Source organism: Camelus dromedarius, chromosome 10 (genome assembly GCF_036321535.1).
Source record: "Camelus dromedarius isolate mCamDro1 chromosome 10, mCamDro1.pat, whole genome shotgun sequence".
Lineage (NCBI taxonomy): Eukaryota > Metazoa > Chordata > Mammalia > Artiodactyla > Camelidae > Camelus > Camelus dromedarius.
The window spans coordinates 54,147,468-54,166,243 of record NC_087445.1 but is presented as its reverse complement, the minus strand read 5'-3'; the positions used below and the strand labels follow the sequence as shown (position 1 = coordinate 54,166,243).

At 43.8% G+C, this 18,776-nt stretch overlaps 1 protein-coding gene across 2 annotated transcripts in view; it reads left to right on the top strand.

The window, feature by feature from the left end:
* The window catches only part of ABCA1 (ATP binding cassette subfamily A member 1), a 126,746-nt gene that overhangs the window by 12,206 nt on the left and 95,764 nt on the right, over positions 1–18,776 (top strand). For both annotated transcript variants that reach the window (XM_031450123.2, XM_010978696.3), the window contains exons 2-3: positions 7,785–7,947; positions 18,400–18,493. In XM_031450123.2, the coding sequence (XP_031305983.1) occupies positions 7,882–7,947; positions 18,400–18,493 (160 nt within the window). In that variant the 5' untranslated portion in view covers positions 7,785–7,881. The remainder of the gene's footprint in view (positions 1–7,784; positions 7,948–18,399; positions 18,494–18,776) is intronic.

Below are 18,776 nucleotides of genomic sequence, written 5' to 3'. Positions count from 1 at the left end.
TCAGATTTGTACAGTGTTCATGTATCTCCTCTAACTTTCAGTTTTGATGTATTCATGTCATAGCCCTCATTTTGAAAATTAGCTGTTAGCAAATACTTTTGTCCAGGATATTGAATATGTATCCCAGGGTGAAAGAAGAATGTGCATTTATATCTATACACTTATTGTTACAAATAATCAAATAAGTCTGATACATTTGGTACTTTCAAGAAGGTCCCTTTGAGTTTCAGATTATTAGAATTGATAAAATTCATTGGGTCTATATTTTTTAAACAGGTATTGTGATAGCAGAATAGAATTCTAGAATTCTCTTCTAGAATAATGAGAATCTTATAGAAGGATAGAATGGCTGGCTTCCTTTTACCCTTGACTTTCCTCTTGGAGGGTTTCTTACACTTTTTTCCTCCTCAAATTTGAGTATTAAGATGTCAGTGTTTAAGTAGAAACACAATTTCAAGAGTCATTGAATACTAGCCGTGGCCTTTTCATAATGGCAACTAGGGGCAGTTTCACTGAGTTTGTGGGTCCACCATCTGATTGGGGAGCGTGAGGTGGTAGAATTTAAGGCTTAGCGTGGTTGGCTTACAAGTAGAGAGCTCCGTGGCACCTGGAAGCCAGAAAAGAAACGGAGGCAGTCAGATTAACTTCAGGCTTAATTAAGCTGATGGGTCAGCCTGGGAGAAATCACGAACGACTCAAAATCCCCTCTTCCGCCCTAGCAGCCGTGCCCTGCCTGTAATCGTGGGTGCAGTGAGCCTGTTCCAGCCTGGTTTCTGACCGTCAGTAACCTCACTAGCCTTTTCCCTGAATGTGGCCACCGATCCAGAAACGTGCTCAGAGGGTCAATTAGAGAGCAGACCTCTTCCAAGCAAGCATGCTCTGGTGGGCTTACGGGTTTTATATCCTAATTCCAGGGGACCCTCCACATCTCCCCAGAGATAAGATGCACCAACACCTGTGATTCTTGTTTTTGCACCCACATCTCATGAAGAGGCCATCTGTTAAGCTTTAACACCAGCACGTTTACAATTCATAGGTGACGTAGTTAAATCCTGCCTTAAATCAGCCTACTGCTTTGCAGGGTACTGGCCAGCTGTTTATTGGGATAAGACATCTAGAAATGGTTTTGTCAAGAGAGATGCTGATAACTGTTGTCACAGGTTTTAACTTTTGTCTCACTTCTAGGAACTATGTGGAAATTTGTCCAACAAAACAGAACACATGCACACATATTTATTTCTCTATTTATTTATCTAAAATTTAGACTTGAAGGGCATGATGCTAAGTGAAATGAGTCAGACAGAGAAAAATAAATACTACATGTTATCACTCATATGTGGATTCTAAAGAGGTACACCAAACTAGTGAATATAACATAAAAGAGGTAGACTCACAGATACAGAGAACAAACTAGTGCTTACCAGTAGGGAGGGGAGGGGGGAAGATAGGGATGGGGGAGTGGGAGATACAAACTATTGGGTGTAAGATAGGCTCAAAGATGTATTGTACAACACGGGAATATAGCCAATATTTTGTGATAACTGTAAATGGAAAGTAACCTTTAAAAATTGTATAAAATAAAAAAAAAATTTTTAACTTTTCAATGTGAAAAAAAATTAGAGAAATAGCTCTTACAACACCGCTGTTTTCGAAGAATGGAAATTGGTTGCTGACCATGTATTCTGGGTTTATGAACTGTTTGGGTAGAACTCAGAGGAAAATGTGTTCAGTGGAGCAAACAGAATTGTAGGAGGAACATAGCAGTGGGAAAGTGGAAACAGTTGTTGGCCAGGTTATTTCTTGAGAAACCTGGGGGCCAGCTCTACCTCTAGGGGGTGAGTCTGGGGAAGCTGCTTGCTTTCTGGGGGCGTTGGCTTCTCCGTAAGATTGGGGTGTGGGGGAGTGGGTCCCCAAAGCTACCGTGAACTCTTTCTGTCAACTGGAGGATGGCCTTGTGTGAGGTTGTCCTCTTTTGCCAAAGGGGCCGACTCCTCTGCCACTGGGAGAAGTGGCGATTGCGTGGTTCCCACTGAAGACTGTCCCCTCCTGGAGCAGATGCTGGCTAAGGGCTGCACCTCCACCCTCAGATGGGAGCTCAGCCTCACGTGCTCGCAGTGTTCTTGCAGGAAGGGAAAAGAGCAACCGACCCTTTGTTACTGCACAAGCTAAGAGTTTCTGGTAGCAATGCAAACGTGCAGTTTTTTTTTTTCCTTATTGCATTTCCCTAGAACAGATTTAATGCCTCAGAAGGGTCGAAGGCAGTCACGGGAAGTTGTTCCTATTTTCCTTTTGACTTTACCAAGTCGGGAAAAACCCTCCCACCTTGTCTTTTTTGCGTGTCTCCCTCTCTCCTTCTTTCTTTTTGATATGTCTCATCTCTCTCTGGAACTTGCATATGAAGTTCAAAAGGGCCAGACATTTTGGTGAGGAGGAGGGTGGGGGAGCTGTGGGGTACGTGCTGATTGGGGTTTTTCATTTCTCCCGTGACACCAAGCCTCCTGTGAACCTACATTTTTTCTTTTGCCAGCATCACTGAGACTGTCTGGCCCTTCAGGTTCTGGTTTAGGGAAAAGTTAAAAGAATTCACAACCCCAGCTGTCACTTGGTGACCCTTTTGCCACTAGCACATGACGCAATCTCTCATTTCACCGTCCTAAAGAAAGGGGTCACTCACCCCCTCGTTACTTTCTACCTCCTGACTCTGCTTTATTTTTCGTCATTGCTCCTACCACCCACCGCCTTAACAACACACAATTACTTGTCTACTTTCCACCTCTTTGCTAGAATAGAAGTTCATGAGAGCAGGAACTTTGCCTCTTTTGTCCATTGCTGAAGCTCCAGTGTCTAGAACAGCATCTGCACCTAATAGGTGCTCGATGCGTATTTGCTGTGGCTAACGGGAGCCTTGCAGAGTTAGAGCTGCCGTTGTTTGTGGAATGAAGGGGGGATGAAGGTTTTATTCTCTCTTTACCTTCCTAGGGAATCACACGACAATCAGGCTTTACCTTTTGCAGGTTTTAGTCCTCCTAAAGGCATGATTTGACTTGTGGAGGGTGTTTATTATTATCATAGAACACAAACCTTTTTTGAGGGGGGAGGTCAGATTATCAATGTGTGATTTACGTACAGTTAAATTTAGCCTTTTTTGCATGTACAGTTTGATGAGTTTTGATAAATGTATATAGCTGTATAACCACTACCACAGTCCTGACGTAGAATATTTCCATCACTCAGCGCTCTTTGCAGTCTGTCATCTCCCCCACCACCTGGCAACCACTGCTCTGATTCCTGTCCCCACCGCTTCACTTTCCAGAATGACATATATATAGGCTCATATTTTCGGTCTTTCCTATCTGGCTTATTTCTCTTTGCATACAGCTTTTGAGCTTGAGCCATGCTGTTGCGTATATTAGTAGCGTGGTCCTTTTGTGTTGCTGAATAGTTTTCCAATTCAATTTATTCACTAGTTGCAGGACATTTGGATTGTTTGCAGTTCGGGCTATTTCGTATAAGACTTCTGTTAACACTCACATACAGGTCTTTGTGGGGACAGATGCTCTCATTTCTTTTGGGTAAATACCCAGAATGGGATGGCTGGGCTGTATCATAAGTCTGCGTGTAACTTTACCGGAAACCGCCAGAGTGCAAAGTGGCTGTTCCATTTGACATTCCTACAAGCAGTGTATGAGAGCTCTAGCTGCCCCCCTACAACGCTTTTAAATCTAAAAAATTTTAGTAGTTCTAGTGGGTATGTGGTGGCATCTCATTGTGATTTTAGCTGAGGTTGCATTTCTCTGCAGCTAATGACCTTTGCTTATTTGAGAAGGTTATGGTTTCGCAGGCTGTGGTATTCTCCAGATACTAATAATTTTAGAATATCAGTGGCATTTGAAGTGAAAATTTATTTTAAAAATAGGCCAAAGATTTGAACAGTCACTTCCACTAGGTCCATACTATACAAAAGACTATTAAGAGTGCAGAAACTATCTTAAATTTTGGCAAAGGGTGATCTGTCTGGGTGGCGAGGAGGCCTGGAGAGGGTGTGCCTCGGACTTGGCAGGAAGATCAGTGGAAAGCAGATTTCATTGCTCCTCTGGCCTTGGGAGAGCCTGCTCTGCTCTTAGCTAAACCTGGTGTTTGTGGGAAGCAGACCTAGATTCAATTCCACTTTCCGGATGTCCTGGGAGTTACCTGGGAAGCTCAGCAGTCCTCTGTGGCCATCACGAGTGTGTGGTGAACACAGAGCCCCCTCTCTGGGGACAGTTTGCTTAAATGAGTTAATCAAGCTTGAGAAATCGGTTAACCACAGGCCCAGGAATACCACCACCCCTACATTCAGAAACTCTACTTCTCGGAGTTCATTAATTAAGCCAGTATTCCCCAAGGGCTGATGATATGCCTGATGCCGTTTTGCAGACTAGGGAAAACTGCGATAAAGAGACAGGAATGCTCCGCAGATATGGAATGTGGCAGTGGTGACGCCAGGGAGGACTGAGGTTGCCTGGGGTGCGCCCAGGAGGGGCTCCTAACTGCGCCCAGCGGGGGGGAGGTGGCTGGGACAGGAACCCCAGCAGGTGACAGCTAAATGGAGACATGCGGTTGAGGAAAAGTTAGCCAGGCTGACAGTGTGATGAGAAGAGGTTTCAGGACAGGGAGTACACAGACATCCCAGGGTAGGAGAGCGGCGGCCCACCCAGAACCTGTGCATCCTTTTCCGGGGCCTGGTTTAGGAGGTGGAAGTGTTGAGAGGAGGCTGGAGTCATCAGGAAGGCAGTGAAACCAACATGAGGACTGGACTTTGTCCTCAGGGCGGTGGGTGCTGGCAGGAGGTTTTAGGTGGAGGAGTGGTGTATTTGGATCTCTGGTTTAGTTGAATAACTTTGGTTGCTCTGTGATAAATGGATGGAGCAGGGCAAGACAGGAGGCAGGGAACCCAGTGAAGTGGCTGCTGTGGTCACCGAGGAGCCTGAAGAGAGCAGCTTATCGACTGTCCATGATGGCGAGGTGGGACCCTGTCCAGCCAGTTACTGGAAGTGTGCATCAGGGCAGAAGAAAGTGTGCTACTGGCTTGGGAACACTGAGAAATCTAGTACAGAGTACGGCCTTCTTTTTGGTTTTGGTTTGTTTGTTCACTTCCTTGGAAAACTGATGTAGAAATGTTCCTTTGGCTTCAGTTACCTGAACAGAGGAATCCGGGCATTGCCAAACCCTCCTCTTTGGATAAAATTGCTCCCAGCCATGGTCACTGTGTTCTGAGGTGGGAGGAGGGAATGCGGGAGGCTGGGCTGTGCCAAGGAGGGTGGGGGAAGTGGGGCAAGAAGGCGGCCTGTTTGTACCCCGCAAAACTGGAGCAGAACCTTCTACTGCTGCTCTGGGCTACTTCTTGCTAACTTCTCTGCATGTCTCATGGCCAGAACCCATGTCTGCTTTAGGAAGATACTCTCCAAAAACACTCCTCCTGGCCTGTCTCTTCTCGTGAACATTCTATAGAGGTGTGTCTTCTTTTCCTCTGAGATTCTCCACTCAGATTGAGGGGATTCTGTGTCCTGGTTTGGGCCTAGGGGGTCTCTCACAGCAGGCCATTCTGGTTTCATTCTTCCTACTTTGCCCTTCCTATCTTGCTGGAAACCCACAATGGATTTGCTAGAAATAATGGAGTAGAACAGAATGTTTGGACAGGATGTAACCATTTCTCTGCTTGAGGATGGATAGACCAGAGGAAGAAAGTGGGGAGAAGGGAACTTGGCACAGTTCTTCGGCACTTCCAGCGCGCCATATACTTCGTTGGGAACTTATTTATGTTACCTCATTTAATCCATTGACTATCATACAAGGCAGGTATTGTCTCCCCCATTTAATAATGAGGAAATTGATACTCAGAGAGCATAAAGGTTTGGCCATGGGCACATAGTTGGGAAGCTGGGCCTAATTCCCGTCTGGGCTCTTTCTACTAGGTTAATTTTCCTTTTTTAATTACAAACGTTTGTTCCAACCTCCTCATTGTTACCTTGGGGATTTGAAAAGATTCCTGTAGTTTCTAAATCAACGAAGTGATTTCTGGAGAGCAGCTTTTGCATGAGAACAATCTAGCTAATTATTTATTTCAGTGTTTCTAGAATGCATACCATGTCCCAGGCCACTTTCAAAACCGTTTGGGGTCACTGGTTTGCGTCTCATGATCAAACCTGGGCTCTCAGTGCTCGGAGGCTAGTGCCGTCTTTAAACAACAAACTGCAGATGGACACAGTGCTGGTTTAACGCCTCTTCATTTTGGAGTGAGAAATTGGGAGGTCCTGTGTCTTAGAGATTTTGCTGAGCAAACGATAAAGAAAAGGAATAGGTCATAAGGCTTGGATATTTCAGAAGAATTTTTGATTTGTTGGCTTGTCCATGAATGAGTTAAAATACATGATAGTAGTGTCAGTCCTTCTTCTCTGAAGCTGCAGACCGCCCCCCCCCCCCCATCCTCTCTGTTCTGTAGGAGTTTTAAATCCAAGTCCTTGTGGGGTCGGGGCCAAGAAGGTTAAATCCTGCTAGAGGTTGACCTTTGCCTTGAGGTCTGATTTGAACTCACAGATTTTTAGTCCAGTAGTTGGTTTTGTATCCATAGGTGGTCACTACATTCTTAGCTCTTTTTGCAGTCTGTTCCTCATGGCTAAGATCCCATCCCTACTTCTACTCTAGTAGAGGACATAATGATTAAATGAGCCATTTTAGAGGCCTGGTTTCTGGTTTCTACCAAGCATTCATGACTGTGAAGTGGCAGCAGGACCTAGATTTGACCTGTGTATCCCTCCTTTCTTCTGCTTTTCATTTTCTGCCTTTTGCCCAACTTTAATTCTTGTATGGCTACCTAGGATTATTCCAGCATTAAATAAATACCATTGTTGAGGGGGCAGCTGGGACACACAGAAGGTTGTATCTGTTTACGAGAACCTCCCCTCCCTCCAGCATGGCCAAACAGTCCTCCAGGGAGGCACCTGTCACACCTGACCAGGAGTAGCTGGGCCCTGTGTGCAGATGCAGGTGGAGCCAAAAGTGTGCATCTGTCTGGACAGTGGGAGCTTGTCAGTTTCACAGGCGATGCTCTCTGTCTGCCTTAGCTGACTTGTTTCTCCACAGGATATTGTTTGCTTTCCACACACACACACACACACACACACAGAACACTGGGGTTGTCCTCATCACCTGAGAGCCAGGTGTCCGTGGCATTTCCTTGGTGTTTACTCACAGTTATCTAAGACATGCTGTGGCTTTCCAGATTAGGAACTGCTTTATCGATGGTGCGATTTATCATTGCAAGGACTCAACTGTGTGGCCAGATGAAAATGTAGTCTGCAGCATAAGTCACTCCAGGTTTGAGGCAAAGTTTGTAAGTGCTGCTGACATTTTCTGTGAGGGGAAGCAATTTCTTAGAGAAGCGAAGGAGGTCACTGGGATTCTAATAGGCCATTTCCAACCTCAGTGTTTTGGCCATCTAAGACTGCCCACCTAGGTCTGCTTTCATAAGTGCAGTTTTCCTTCCCAAATGATCCCACCAGTGGAGCTCAAATGATTCAGATTATGATGACCCACTCCCAAGCTGCCACCAAAAAACCTCCAGAAGCCCTGTTTCCTAGAGACCCCGCAGCTGGAAGTGGGGGACCCGTGGCTTCCTGGGAAGCAGTCGAGAAGCAGACCTGGGTGTTGAGGGCTCAGATGAGGGGGCTGGAGCAACAGCCCTCAGGGTGTATGGTTTTGCAGCAGAAACTGACAGCACTGTCCCTTCTTGCTTTATCTTTCAGTTAATGACCAGCCACAGCGTCCCTGCTGTGCGCTCTGGCCACTTCCTCCCCGGGCTGCCGAGCCGCACGCAGGCTGTGTGGTGCCAACTGAGGGAACATGGCTTGCTGGCCTCAGCTGAGGTTGCTGCTGTGGAAGAATCTCACGTTCCGAAGAAGACAGACAGTAAGCCTGGGGTCCTCGGGTGGGGGGCCTCCCGTGCTTTGCTTCCTGGTTTTGAGTTGGGGGTCAGAGAAGGCAGAGAAAGGGAGTCTTCTTGGTTTTCTTCAAGTGATGGAGTGAATCTGGCCCTGGTGGACACAGAACTGCATGGTCCTGATCTAGCCCCACTGCTTCGCATAGGGGACAGATTTGCAGCCAGGCAGAAGTGGTAGCTTTAGTTTGTGCAAGTGCCCAGGCCTGAATTCTGACCTCTGGAATCTGGCACAGAATGCCCCTTTACCATCTTACTCTTTCCTTTTGCTGCAGCCCTGGGGGCTCCCTGGCTCTCCAGGAGCACCTGATGGCTTCTGGCCAGTGAAAATGAAGTGAATTAATGGCCCAGCTCTTAGAGATCAGAGGCTGGATCTCTTTGTGTCAGTGAGGACTCTTTCCTTTCAGCTTTGACTGCAAGCCTGGAGGAATATACAATGGAGATTTGTTTTATTTCTCTGGAGGGTTCTAAGCCATTCATTTCTGGATGGGACAGTGGTCCTTTTGGTAATCCCGAGGTCATCTTTGATGATCAGGTGAATCCATGAGAAGAGGAACGTTATAAGGCATGGTGGTTTCCCTGAAGTTCTGGCATCAGCTCTTGGCTTCTCTCTCTCTGAACACTCCTAGAGATCCCGTCTGGTCTCCTGGGTTTAGCTGCACTCCTCTGTAGGCTTCTAAATCTCTGTCTCCTGAAGTCTAAGCCTGCATCCTCAGTTGGTTGTCCTCATGAAGTTTAACACACCTGTAACCAAAATGATCATCTTTCTTAGACTCAAAGAGCTATAAGGGATCTTGGAGATAGTTTCAGTGTTTCTGAAACTAGAATAATGCTTGGAGCTTCCTTAAAAGAAAAATGTCAAGGTCCCCTTGTGTTCACTAAATTTATTTTTTATTATAATATTACTTAAATATGTGCATATGTTAAAATGGACATAAACCCCTTGTATTATACAACCATATGACCCATACAAACTTACAAATTAAATGCAAAGTTGCAAAACCAATACAATTCAAATTAACACCATTAATGTAGTAAGACAGCTGAGGCTGTTTAGCTGAAGCCATATTATAGGCAGCAATGCGACTACAGCAGTGCATGCTTATTTGCTTGAGTTTGGACAGTCTATATTATTATATGCTAATGATTCAATTTTCCTACCATTTTTTTCAGTGACCTTCATTTGATGCCATTGGGCTTTCATTTGGTCTAATCTCATCATTCACATATAGCAGCTGTGTCTGTGCCTTTTCCATTGTCTGCTACAGTTATATTGGTGCAAATACAATCACAAACACAAATGTAAACTTAGGCTTGAAATCGTGTGCCAGAACTTGGTTATAAAGTAGGCATTCAGAAAATCCAGATGTGTTTAATCACCTTTGTTTAGATGACCATTGAAATGAAAACACAAAATATTTAAAGTCCTCATGGAGAATTCCTATTAGTCCCTCATGAATGTATACATATACATATTCTACTTTGAGAAACACTGGTAATTTTTCAGTCCCTCATGTTGCCTGTAGAGAGCTGAATCCCAAGGTCAGTAATGAGAGAGTAAGAACTAGAATCTGCATATTCTATCTGTCCTGATAATAATAATAATAATAATAATAATAATAAAAATACCAGAATATTATATAATATATAATATAATAAAAGCAAACACTTAGAATGAGCTTCCATATGCTAGGCACTAAAATGGGTTGTTAACTGGATTAATCCTTTTAAGGTCTACAAAGTAATACCATTTCCTTGTGTTATAACTGGGGAACTTAAAGTACAGAGGAGTTTAAGCAATTTGTCTGAGATCCACACTGCCAGTCAGGAGCACATGCAGGGTTCAGATCTAAATAGTCTGACTCTCGAGTTGGTACTCTAAACCACTGTCAAATTGCTCAGTAGTGTCATTTTTTTCTACCTTTCTCAACATCTTGAAGTTTCTAACCTCTTCCTTGCCTTTGTCCCTGCCTCCCATGGCTATTCCCGGGTCCTGGCGTCCTCACATCCTGTATGTTCATCTCCTAATCTCATTTCTCAGCTACTGTGTGGTCCAGGTCCCCTGCCTCTTCTCATCCTGGTGGCAGCAGCCCATGTGATGGGAACCTGTCTCTGCTGTGCCGTGTCCATTAGCCAGCGATTGGTGGAAAGAGCTGTATCCTCTTTGTGATGAAAGGTCTCAAGGATAGTCTAGTCCAAACCTGCCATTTTACAGATAAGAACACTGAGGCACAAAGCAGGGAAAGGATTTCCCCCAGGTCAACCAAGGAATCAGGAGCACAGAGTCTTGGAACAGGACTTGGGGTTGGGCCATCCAGACTGGGCCAGTCTTTGGTAGTCTTGTTGCTTCTTGCTCAATACTGCTTCTGGGTTTAAGAAGAGTTATGGTTAGAGAGATAGGCCGGCTTAGTCAAAGGCAAATTTTGTCCCTGTGGCAGAGTTCTTGCTGAAGGAGGTAGTAGGACTTAGCATCCTAACACCAAAGGGCTTTTCTAGATTATACACCTACTGCCTACTACCTTGTCGTCCTTACCTCCCTTCCTGATTTCTACAGGAAATGTATTTTGCTGAACCAGAAAAAAAAAAGTGCTTTATTTCAGGCTGCAGATGCTTAGTTTGTCGGAGCTGGAAAGATCTGGCCTGCTCCTTGTACAGTGGATGGGACTGGGGTTTGCAGCAGCGGGGCAGGGGTCCAGAGTGGGTCAGTCATGAAAGTAGCACCAGAACCAATTTCCTTGTGGCCCTACAGGCTTTTAGCAGGCTTTGCTTTATCTGCACAAAAGGTTTAAGCCTATGGATCTTAAGTGCTGACTATAGCTACTTCCCGATCCACCTGGCTTGGCTCTAGATATACTGTTCAGACATTGAAACCTGTTCAGGGTTCCACGCAGTTAGCTCACATAGTCAGAACCAGCCCCGCCCATTAGGCAGGGGAAGAAGTTAGCAGTTTCATGATAGTTCTTGCCCACAATGTATGGAAAACCATTGCTTGATATCCTCCTTCTGAGATGTACACATTTGGCCCCAGAGCCTGGCACCTGGCACATGCTTCATAAGCATTTGCTGAACGAGAGTTCAGTGCATTAAATGGGCCATTACAGGTCTCAAGGAGGCTCCCCTGCTGTAGGGGTCTTGTGTGCAGGAAGATGGAAAAAAGATGTAAAAACTGGATACCTAACACTAAACCCCAGAGCAAGCTTGTTGAAAGACGGTTGTTTGCCCACTTACTCTGTGTCCTCATTTGCTGATGAATCCTGGGGACCAATTTCTTGTGCCCCAATTATGTAGAGTCATGGGGACCATCAGTCAGGGTAGCTCTCCGCTGTTGCTGTTGGGTAAAGGATACATTGAAACTGAGTTGCATAAGCTGGGTGCAAAGCTCAGTTTGGGTCCAAAGTAACAGTTACCTTGTGTGTGTGTGGCAGTCTCTCAGTGCAAACAGGGCTTGGACAGGAAGGGCGAGGGGCCTCAGAGTCCTCAAAATCCTCATCTGGTTTTTGGCTGAGCCAGAGGCCAAAGTCCCCGTGGAACAGATGGGACAGAGGATGGCCATATGGCCTCTCTTTTTTGCATTTGCTATTCATTTTCTCACTTAGAACTCTCTAGCCATGTGGCTGGGGAAACAGATAATTCTAATATTTGCATGTGTTAGGGTATCAATATTTGGGCATTATTTAATGACAAGGAATAAGCTGTCAAATAAAAAAAAATTGAGACTCCTCATTTAAGAGCCATTAGAGAATTTTACTGCATCGATGGGAACTGTCTACATCCCCTCCCGGCTTCCAGTTTCACCTGATAGGTGTCTTCCTTGTCCTTAGTCCTGGCCTGGCAGTGATGGTTCAAATCCAGATACTAGTTCTAATTATTATCTAATTCTAATTCAATTCTGATTTCAGCTTGGCCACTGCATGCCTCAATGGCTTAGGAAAACTTATTTTTCCTGAGTTATAGTTTCCCCTTCTATGGAATGAAGAAAGTTAGAGCAAATAGCCATGTATTGTTTCCCTTATTGAGCATGTCCTGTGTGTGGACAGCATGCTGGGTGCACGGTCGGGCAGGATCCCCGTCCTCAAAGAGCTCACAGTTCATCCAGGGAAGCAGGTACAAGGCACTACGTATCACATAAGTAGAAATATAATGACAAGCTGTGATAAGTGGTATGAAGGAAAAAAAAAACAAAACAGACCGACTGCCCTACTGTGTTAGGTACTCCCAGGCTGTGGATAGGGACTTGATTTAGAATGGAAGGTCGTGACATTTAAACTGAGAGCCTTGACGATCACGCGGCAGTGAGCCGGGAGAGATCAGGACTTCAGCCATCAGGGGTGCTGGATTCCGGGCAGAGAGACAGAGGGGGTGAAAGCATGTTCTGGAGTCGAGGTACAGGAAAGCGGGTGGCACTGGATGGAGACTGGCTGGGGTGGGTTGGGAGTCAGCAGGGCCAGATCAGGCAGCCTGAATTTTATTTTATGTGCAAAAGGAGTCCTGGCGGCAAGGGTCAGATTATGTGGTCCTTGGCACTGAGGGGAAGTGAGTGATGTCGGCCTAAGGAGACAATCACTGTATACGTATGTACCCCTGTGTGCTCTGTTTTCTTCTTTCATTTAACATGGTTTGCATGTTTGTTCCCCTATTTCCAAATAAACTTCATACTTATAGTAATGATTTTTGATGTGTAGGCTGTGTTTTATACTTTTGAAAGTACTTTTATATCCATTATCTTCTTGATTTTCACAGCAATTCTGAGGAGTATGCATTACAATTTCTGTTTCACAGGTGAAGAAAGTATCATAAGTTAGTAAATTAGTAAGAGGAGGGGCTGGATCTTTTTGGCTCCAGAATCTGCCGCGGGATCATGCCACTGACATTCCTGATAGCATTACAGTAATCTGTCAGTGCAGTTTTCATTTTATAAGCTCTTACCCTACTGCCAACATTCAGATGTTTCCAGTGTTTGCTGTTAAAAAGAAACTACTCTAAAGATTTTATACATACAGCCTTTTCTTATTTTTGTATGGCATCCTCAGGTCAAAATTTCAGGTGTAGGATTCCTAGGTCAAAGGAAATGATCCTTGACATATATGTTCAGATGTCATCCCAAAGGATTAAACCAATTTAAAAATCCACCGTCCCTGCCTGAGACCTTTCAGTTCTGGGAGGAGCAGGCCTGGTTTTCAGAATTTCTGTTTCTCCCTCCAGCGTTTCTCCGATTTGATCTTTAAGATTTCGCTTTCATTTACCCAGACCTAAATGAGGTATGTGCCGTATTAGGGCTGGGCCTCCAGTTAACTTATCTTTACATTTGTATTATATCACCCCAGCAGTTCTTATCTAACAGTGATTCCTTTTCTAGTTACATTTGAGACATTCATTAAAATCTTATCTGTGTAGGGGGAAACTTTGAGGCTATTAATTTGGTCATTTGCTAAGTATTTTTTATCGTGATGCTGATACAGCCTAGAATGTGCTGTGACTTTGATGAACATCCTGGTGTCTTGGGAAACTCATTGTCTCATGTTTCCTTTTTTGCCTCTTAGAATATTCTGTCAAATTCTCCTCTGTTTCTGTCCCCCATTGAATCTTATTACCTTATCAAGTTCTAAAAAGTAGCCTGGCACTACTTTAATGCCCCGGGTACATGGAGTCAGGTCTGGAGACATTTTTTGGTTGTTACAATCCTGGGCAGGGGAGGTGGTGCTGTTGGTATCTAGTGGGTAAACATCCTATCATTCTTAGGAGAGCCCCTTGCAGTGATTATTGGACACAAATGTCAACCATGCACTGAGAAAACCCCTGCGCTAGGGGTGCTTGCTCACATAATACCCTCATTGCATCTGAGGAATAGCAAGATGGAAAGTCCCCAGAGCAGCTTTATGGGGCAATTTACGTAAACATCAGAATTTTCATTTTCATGCCGAACACTGAGAGAAGGCTTCTGAGTGTCTGACTTAGGTGAGAAATACCTTTTGAAAGCAGTGTTCCTCTCCATCTCTCCCACCTCATAGTGGGGCAGGTGTGGAGGTAGTGGGGTAGGTATCGGAGGATAGAAGACTTTTCTAGTTCTTTATTGGAGTTGGTAGCAGGGAAGCATCAATCTTTTTTCCAAGCTATTTCTGAGTGCCCATTTGAAGAAAAAGTGCTAAACTTAGAGACGGGGGAGAAATCAGATTTTGATAGTGAGTGGAGCCAGAATGGCATTCCTAGCAGAGTCAGATTAACTTTCTAGAGGGAGGCTATTCGGAAAAGAAATATGTAGAACATCCCCCTGAGTTTGGAAGGCAAGCTCTGTGTTCAATGACAGAAATCATTTTAGAAGGTCAGAGTAAAAGTACATGAGTTGAACTGTCTCTCTCATAAGTTCTCCGGTTTGGGAGCTGTCTCTTCATTCATTCATCCATGTTAGTGTTTCAGCCCAGCCAGGCTAATAAAGGTCAAGAATGTAGATACTCTGGTAAAGGAGGTTGAGGTGCTTATTGGCTAAAAGCAGGGACCCTTGAGTTGGACTGGCTTTGAATTCTGGCTCTGCTGTTTACCAAGCTTGTATCCTTGGCAATTAATGAACTCTTTGAGCCTCAGTTTCCTCATCTGTGAAGTGGGTATTTTAACAGTACTAACAGGGTTACTTGAAGATTAAATGAGTTAATCTGTCTAAAGCACTCAAGGACACTGATACATGGTAAGACATACTTAAGTGTTACCTGTCATTACTGTTGTCAGTCTTTCTCTTACCTCTTTCCCTGATCTGCTTATCCCCACTGGCTTCAGTTACTGAAGATGATTTGCAAGATTTTCTCTGTACCCTTTGCTGTCAGTGCCATGGGAAAGATCCATTGATTTTTTTCCATCAACCAACAAATATTTTGAGCATCTGCTGCCCTACAGGGTCCTAGATGTGGGGCTGTGGAGATGTCTGGGAACATAGGCTTGATTTGTTGGGTCAGATCAGTGCCCAGAAGGTCCAGTGAGTGCTAGCCTCCTCTTAAGGGGCATCTTAAAAGGTCTTATGTCCCAAACGTGGCTCTGTGAGAGGCAGCCTGGTAGGTGCAGAAGTGCGTAGGGACCAGTAGGTCAGGCTCAAACTCTGGTGCACTCTCTTACCAGGTGATGGCTCATAACCAGTCCCAGACTTAGTTTCCTCACTATCTAATGGTACCACTTGCCTCACAGAGTTATTGTGAAAATTAGACATGAAGTATATAAAAATCCCTAGCACACAGGAGGTGCTCTGTATTGGCTGTAACTATTATAAATCTGCAGGCCATGAGCCCATTTTACCTCTATGAAACTTGTTGATATTTTCTTTCTTTTTTTTTTTTAATTTAATTCTTTTGGGGGGGTGATTAGGTTTGTTTGTTTGTTTGTTTGTTTGTTTTAAAATGGAGGTACTGAGGATTGAACCTAGGACCCCATGCATGCTAAGCATGTGCTTTACCACTGAGGTACACCTTTCCCCACTCCCCCACCCGTTGATATTTTTTTGACCATGCCACCTGGTGGGGTCATTTCTGACCTGGGCCACCAGCTTTCAGAGTTGGGCAGAATTAGCTGCTAATCTCGACCCTGCCACTGACTGTCTCTTTGACTTACTCTTCCTTGAGCTTTAGTCTTGCCACATATAAAATGGAGACAGTAATGATTCCTACATCTCAGGGATGTTTGGATGATTAAATGAAATACTTCATACATAATGTGCCTGCTACACATTGGACTCTAAATAAATTAACGGTAGCTACTCTTTATCCTAAAAGTACACATGGTGGCTTAAGAGCATCAAGGTAGGTGGTTATCTTACTCATACTCTTCATTTAATTTTTTTTTTGAGTTCATTATTCTTTTCTGAATTCATTCACAGGTAAACCATGTTTTGAAAGTTTTACTCCTGTCTGTTAATATTTGTAAGTGATTTTATTTAGCTGTGAACTTGGAATGGATACAATTTTGTGTTCTGCATTTTTCCCTTAGTATTTGTATGGTTACTGGTGTCTGTGTTTCATAAACATGGTTGTAATGACTGCATCATGTATTGTTGAGTAGGTGCACCATAATTTAATCATTTCCATTTTGCTGTGCAATTGTTTCCAGTATTTTGCAATTATAGCATTTCAACGAATGAATAACCTCATGTATATAGCTTTTTGATATTTTACACTTAGTTCTGTGGGATGAATTCCTAGGGATAGTTTTTGATCAAAGAGGGTGCACATGTCTTTTACATGCATGTGACCAAATTGCTTTCCCAAAGGGCTCAACTGACTTATATTTCCATCTTCATTATTTTATAAACTTCAGTTTATTCTCTCACTCCACACACATTTTTAAAGCCCTTATCCTGTGGCAGACGTAGTGAAGGAAGTGACAGTAGGGGAGAAGCTCCTACATTAAAAGGCCCTGCTGTGCCAGGTGCTGATAGAGGCTCAGATTACTGGGGACCCAAGGAGGGACTCCAGCGCAGCTGGCGGAGGAGGCTGAATGTCACTTGAAAGCTTAGAGATTTCACTGTGTGTTGTTTCTTTGGGATTTTTACAGATATAGTTAGCAAGACAGCCCCATCTTGGGTCTTGGAGACCCCACTGACAGCACACTTTCTTCCAAAGAGAGACTCATTTGTCTTTAATTTTTCCCCCGGTGTGCTATCTATAGCAAACTATTCTTCATAGTCATATGGTAACAGTGGGGTTTTTTTTTGTTGTTGTTGTTGTTATTCTGTTAGTGAAGTAATACATACTCATTATAGAAAATTTAGAAAACATAGGAAAGTATTTAAAAAATCACCCATGTTCTTATCACCCTAAGACATCCACAATTCTCATCCATGTTTTTCCTTCCAAAAAGAAGGCTTAAAAAAAAGTTTAATGTGGAACCATATCAAAGCTCTTTGGAATTTAAAATGCCCCCAAATCCAACAACAAATAATAAACAAACAAAAAACAAACACAATCTGATGCACCAATAAAAAGATTAAATTAATTATGATCTATTCATAATGTGGAATCTCAAGTGGCCCTTAAAATCCATGTTTTGAGAGAATATTTTATGTCATGGAAAGCTCTCCCAGGATGATGTTCAGTGAAAAAGCAAAATACAAAATTATATATGCTGTATAATCTTAATTTTATAGAGAAAAAATATTTGTGTATGAATAGAAAAAAAAGACAAAAACTATTCATGGAAAACCAGTATTAGCTTCATTTACTAGGGGTTATCTCCAGGAAATAGGATTAAGGGTGGTAAATTTATATTTACCTTTTCCTAATTTTCTGTATTTTTAAAAATATCACAATTTCCATAATAAAAATATATGGCCTTGGGGCACAAGACAAAATTCTATTTAAAGAAAAGGAGGGATTTTGCACCAACGTTCTCTTGACTTCATGGCTCTGAAGCCACAGTTGTAATTACTCTTTAACCACAAGGCCCCATGACTCTTCTGGGCTCCTTGGTAATTATTCTAATTAGAACGTCGGAGTGCAGAACTGAAAGGAAGAAAGAGACGATGGACAGGCAGGGGAACCAGTTGTCTGAACACCACAGGTTCAGTTAAATTATGTCTCATGATTTCCATCCTGTCTCTGTGCTTATTTATCCCCTGGTAACTCAATGAGGCAGGTTTTTCCTTTAGAGAAACCCCATTGCTTTAACCAGTGGATCATGCTTACTTAAATGTTTAATGATCGTCTAACCCATTGGAGAAGATGGTGACCAGATCTCGATGGATGGGGAAGAACTTTGCACTCTTCCTGGATCTTTCCAGTCCTGGGTGCACATAGGTCAATGTAGAACTGCATGTGAATTTCCATTGTCCTTTGGAGCCCTCTTCTCAGCTCCTGGGGAGGGGCAACTTTGTGTGTTCCTTAGAGTCTAGGCAGTGTGTGTTTAGCACAGCAGGTGGCCCTGGCCTTCTCCTTTCAACACGTGGTTGTAACATAGCTGACACGGCACTAAGGCTGAGGTTGCAAAGATGACTGGACCCAGTGCTTGCCTTCAGCGTGCTCACATTGTAGTGAGGAAGCCAGAGATAAAAATATGATTTCAGGGTCTCAGGGAAACTGCTGTGGAAGAAGTACACACAGGTTACTCTGGGAACACAGCAGAACCGCTTCCAGCTCAGCCTGAGATTTTAATACAGGAAATTGTGCCCAGCTGAGTCTTGAAGGATGCGGGGCAGTGAGCCGGATGAAGCAGGATGGATCTTCCCTTTCATAGGGAAAGCACAGGGGGATGGAATAGTACATTTTAAGGTGAGAACTGCAAACAGGTCAGCATCATTAAAGCTGAGAGAGTGGTGGGAGAGGCTGGAGAAGCTGATCAATTGTTTAATTAACTTGTCTGGATTTCCCAAAGCCCAGGAGCATTAGGCATCCGTGTTTGCTGGTTCGTTCGTTTGTTTAATTCACGGTGCTCTGTGTCTTATCCCCACTCAGTGTCAGCTGTTGCTGGAAGTGGCCTGGCCTCTGTTTATCTTCCTGATCCTGATCTCCGTGCGGCTGAGCTACCCACCCTATGAACAACATGAATGTGAGTATCTGAGCATCGCTCCTGAGACTCACCACTGGCAAGTGAAATCCAAGAAGTGGGCATGGGCTCAATGGGACCTTTCCCAAGATGCTATCTTCAGGAAACACCACAAATGATTTCTAATAGAAAAGCTAGGCTTCCGAGTTTTTGATAAGGGATTAACTCAGGGAAGCATTTTCAGTGCTAGTCAGTGGTGATAACAGTAATTATAATAGTAGCCGGCATCTGTTTCATACATTTTAAATCATGAAAGTAAAATAACCTTACTGATAGCTCAGAGAGG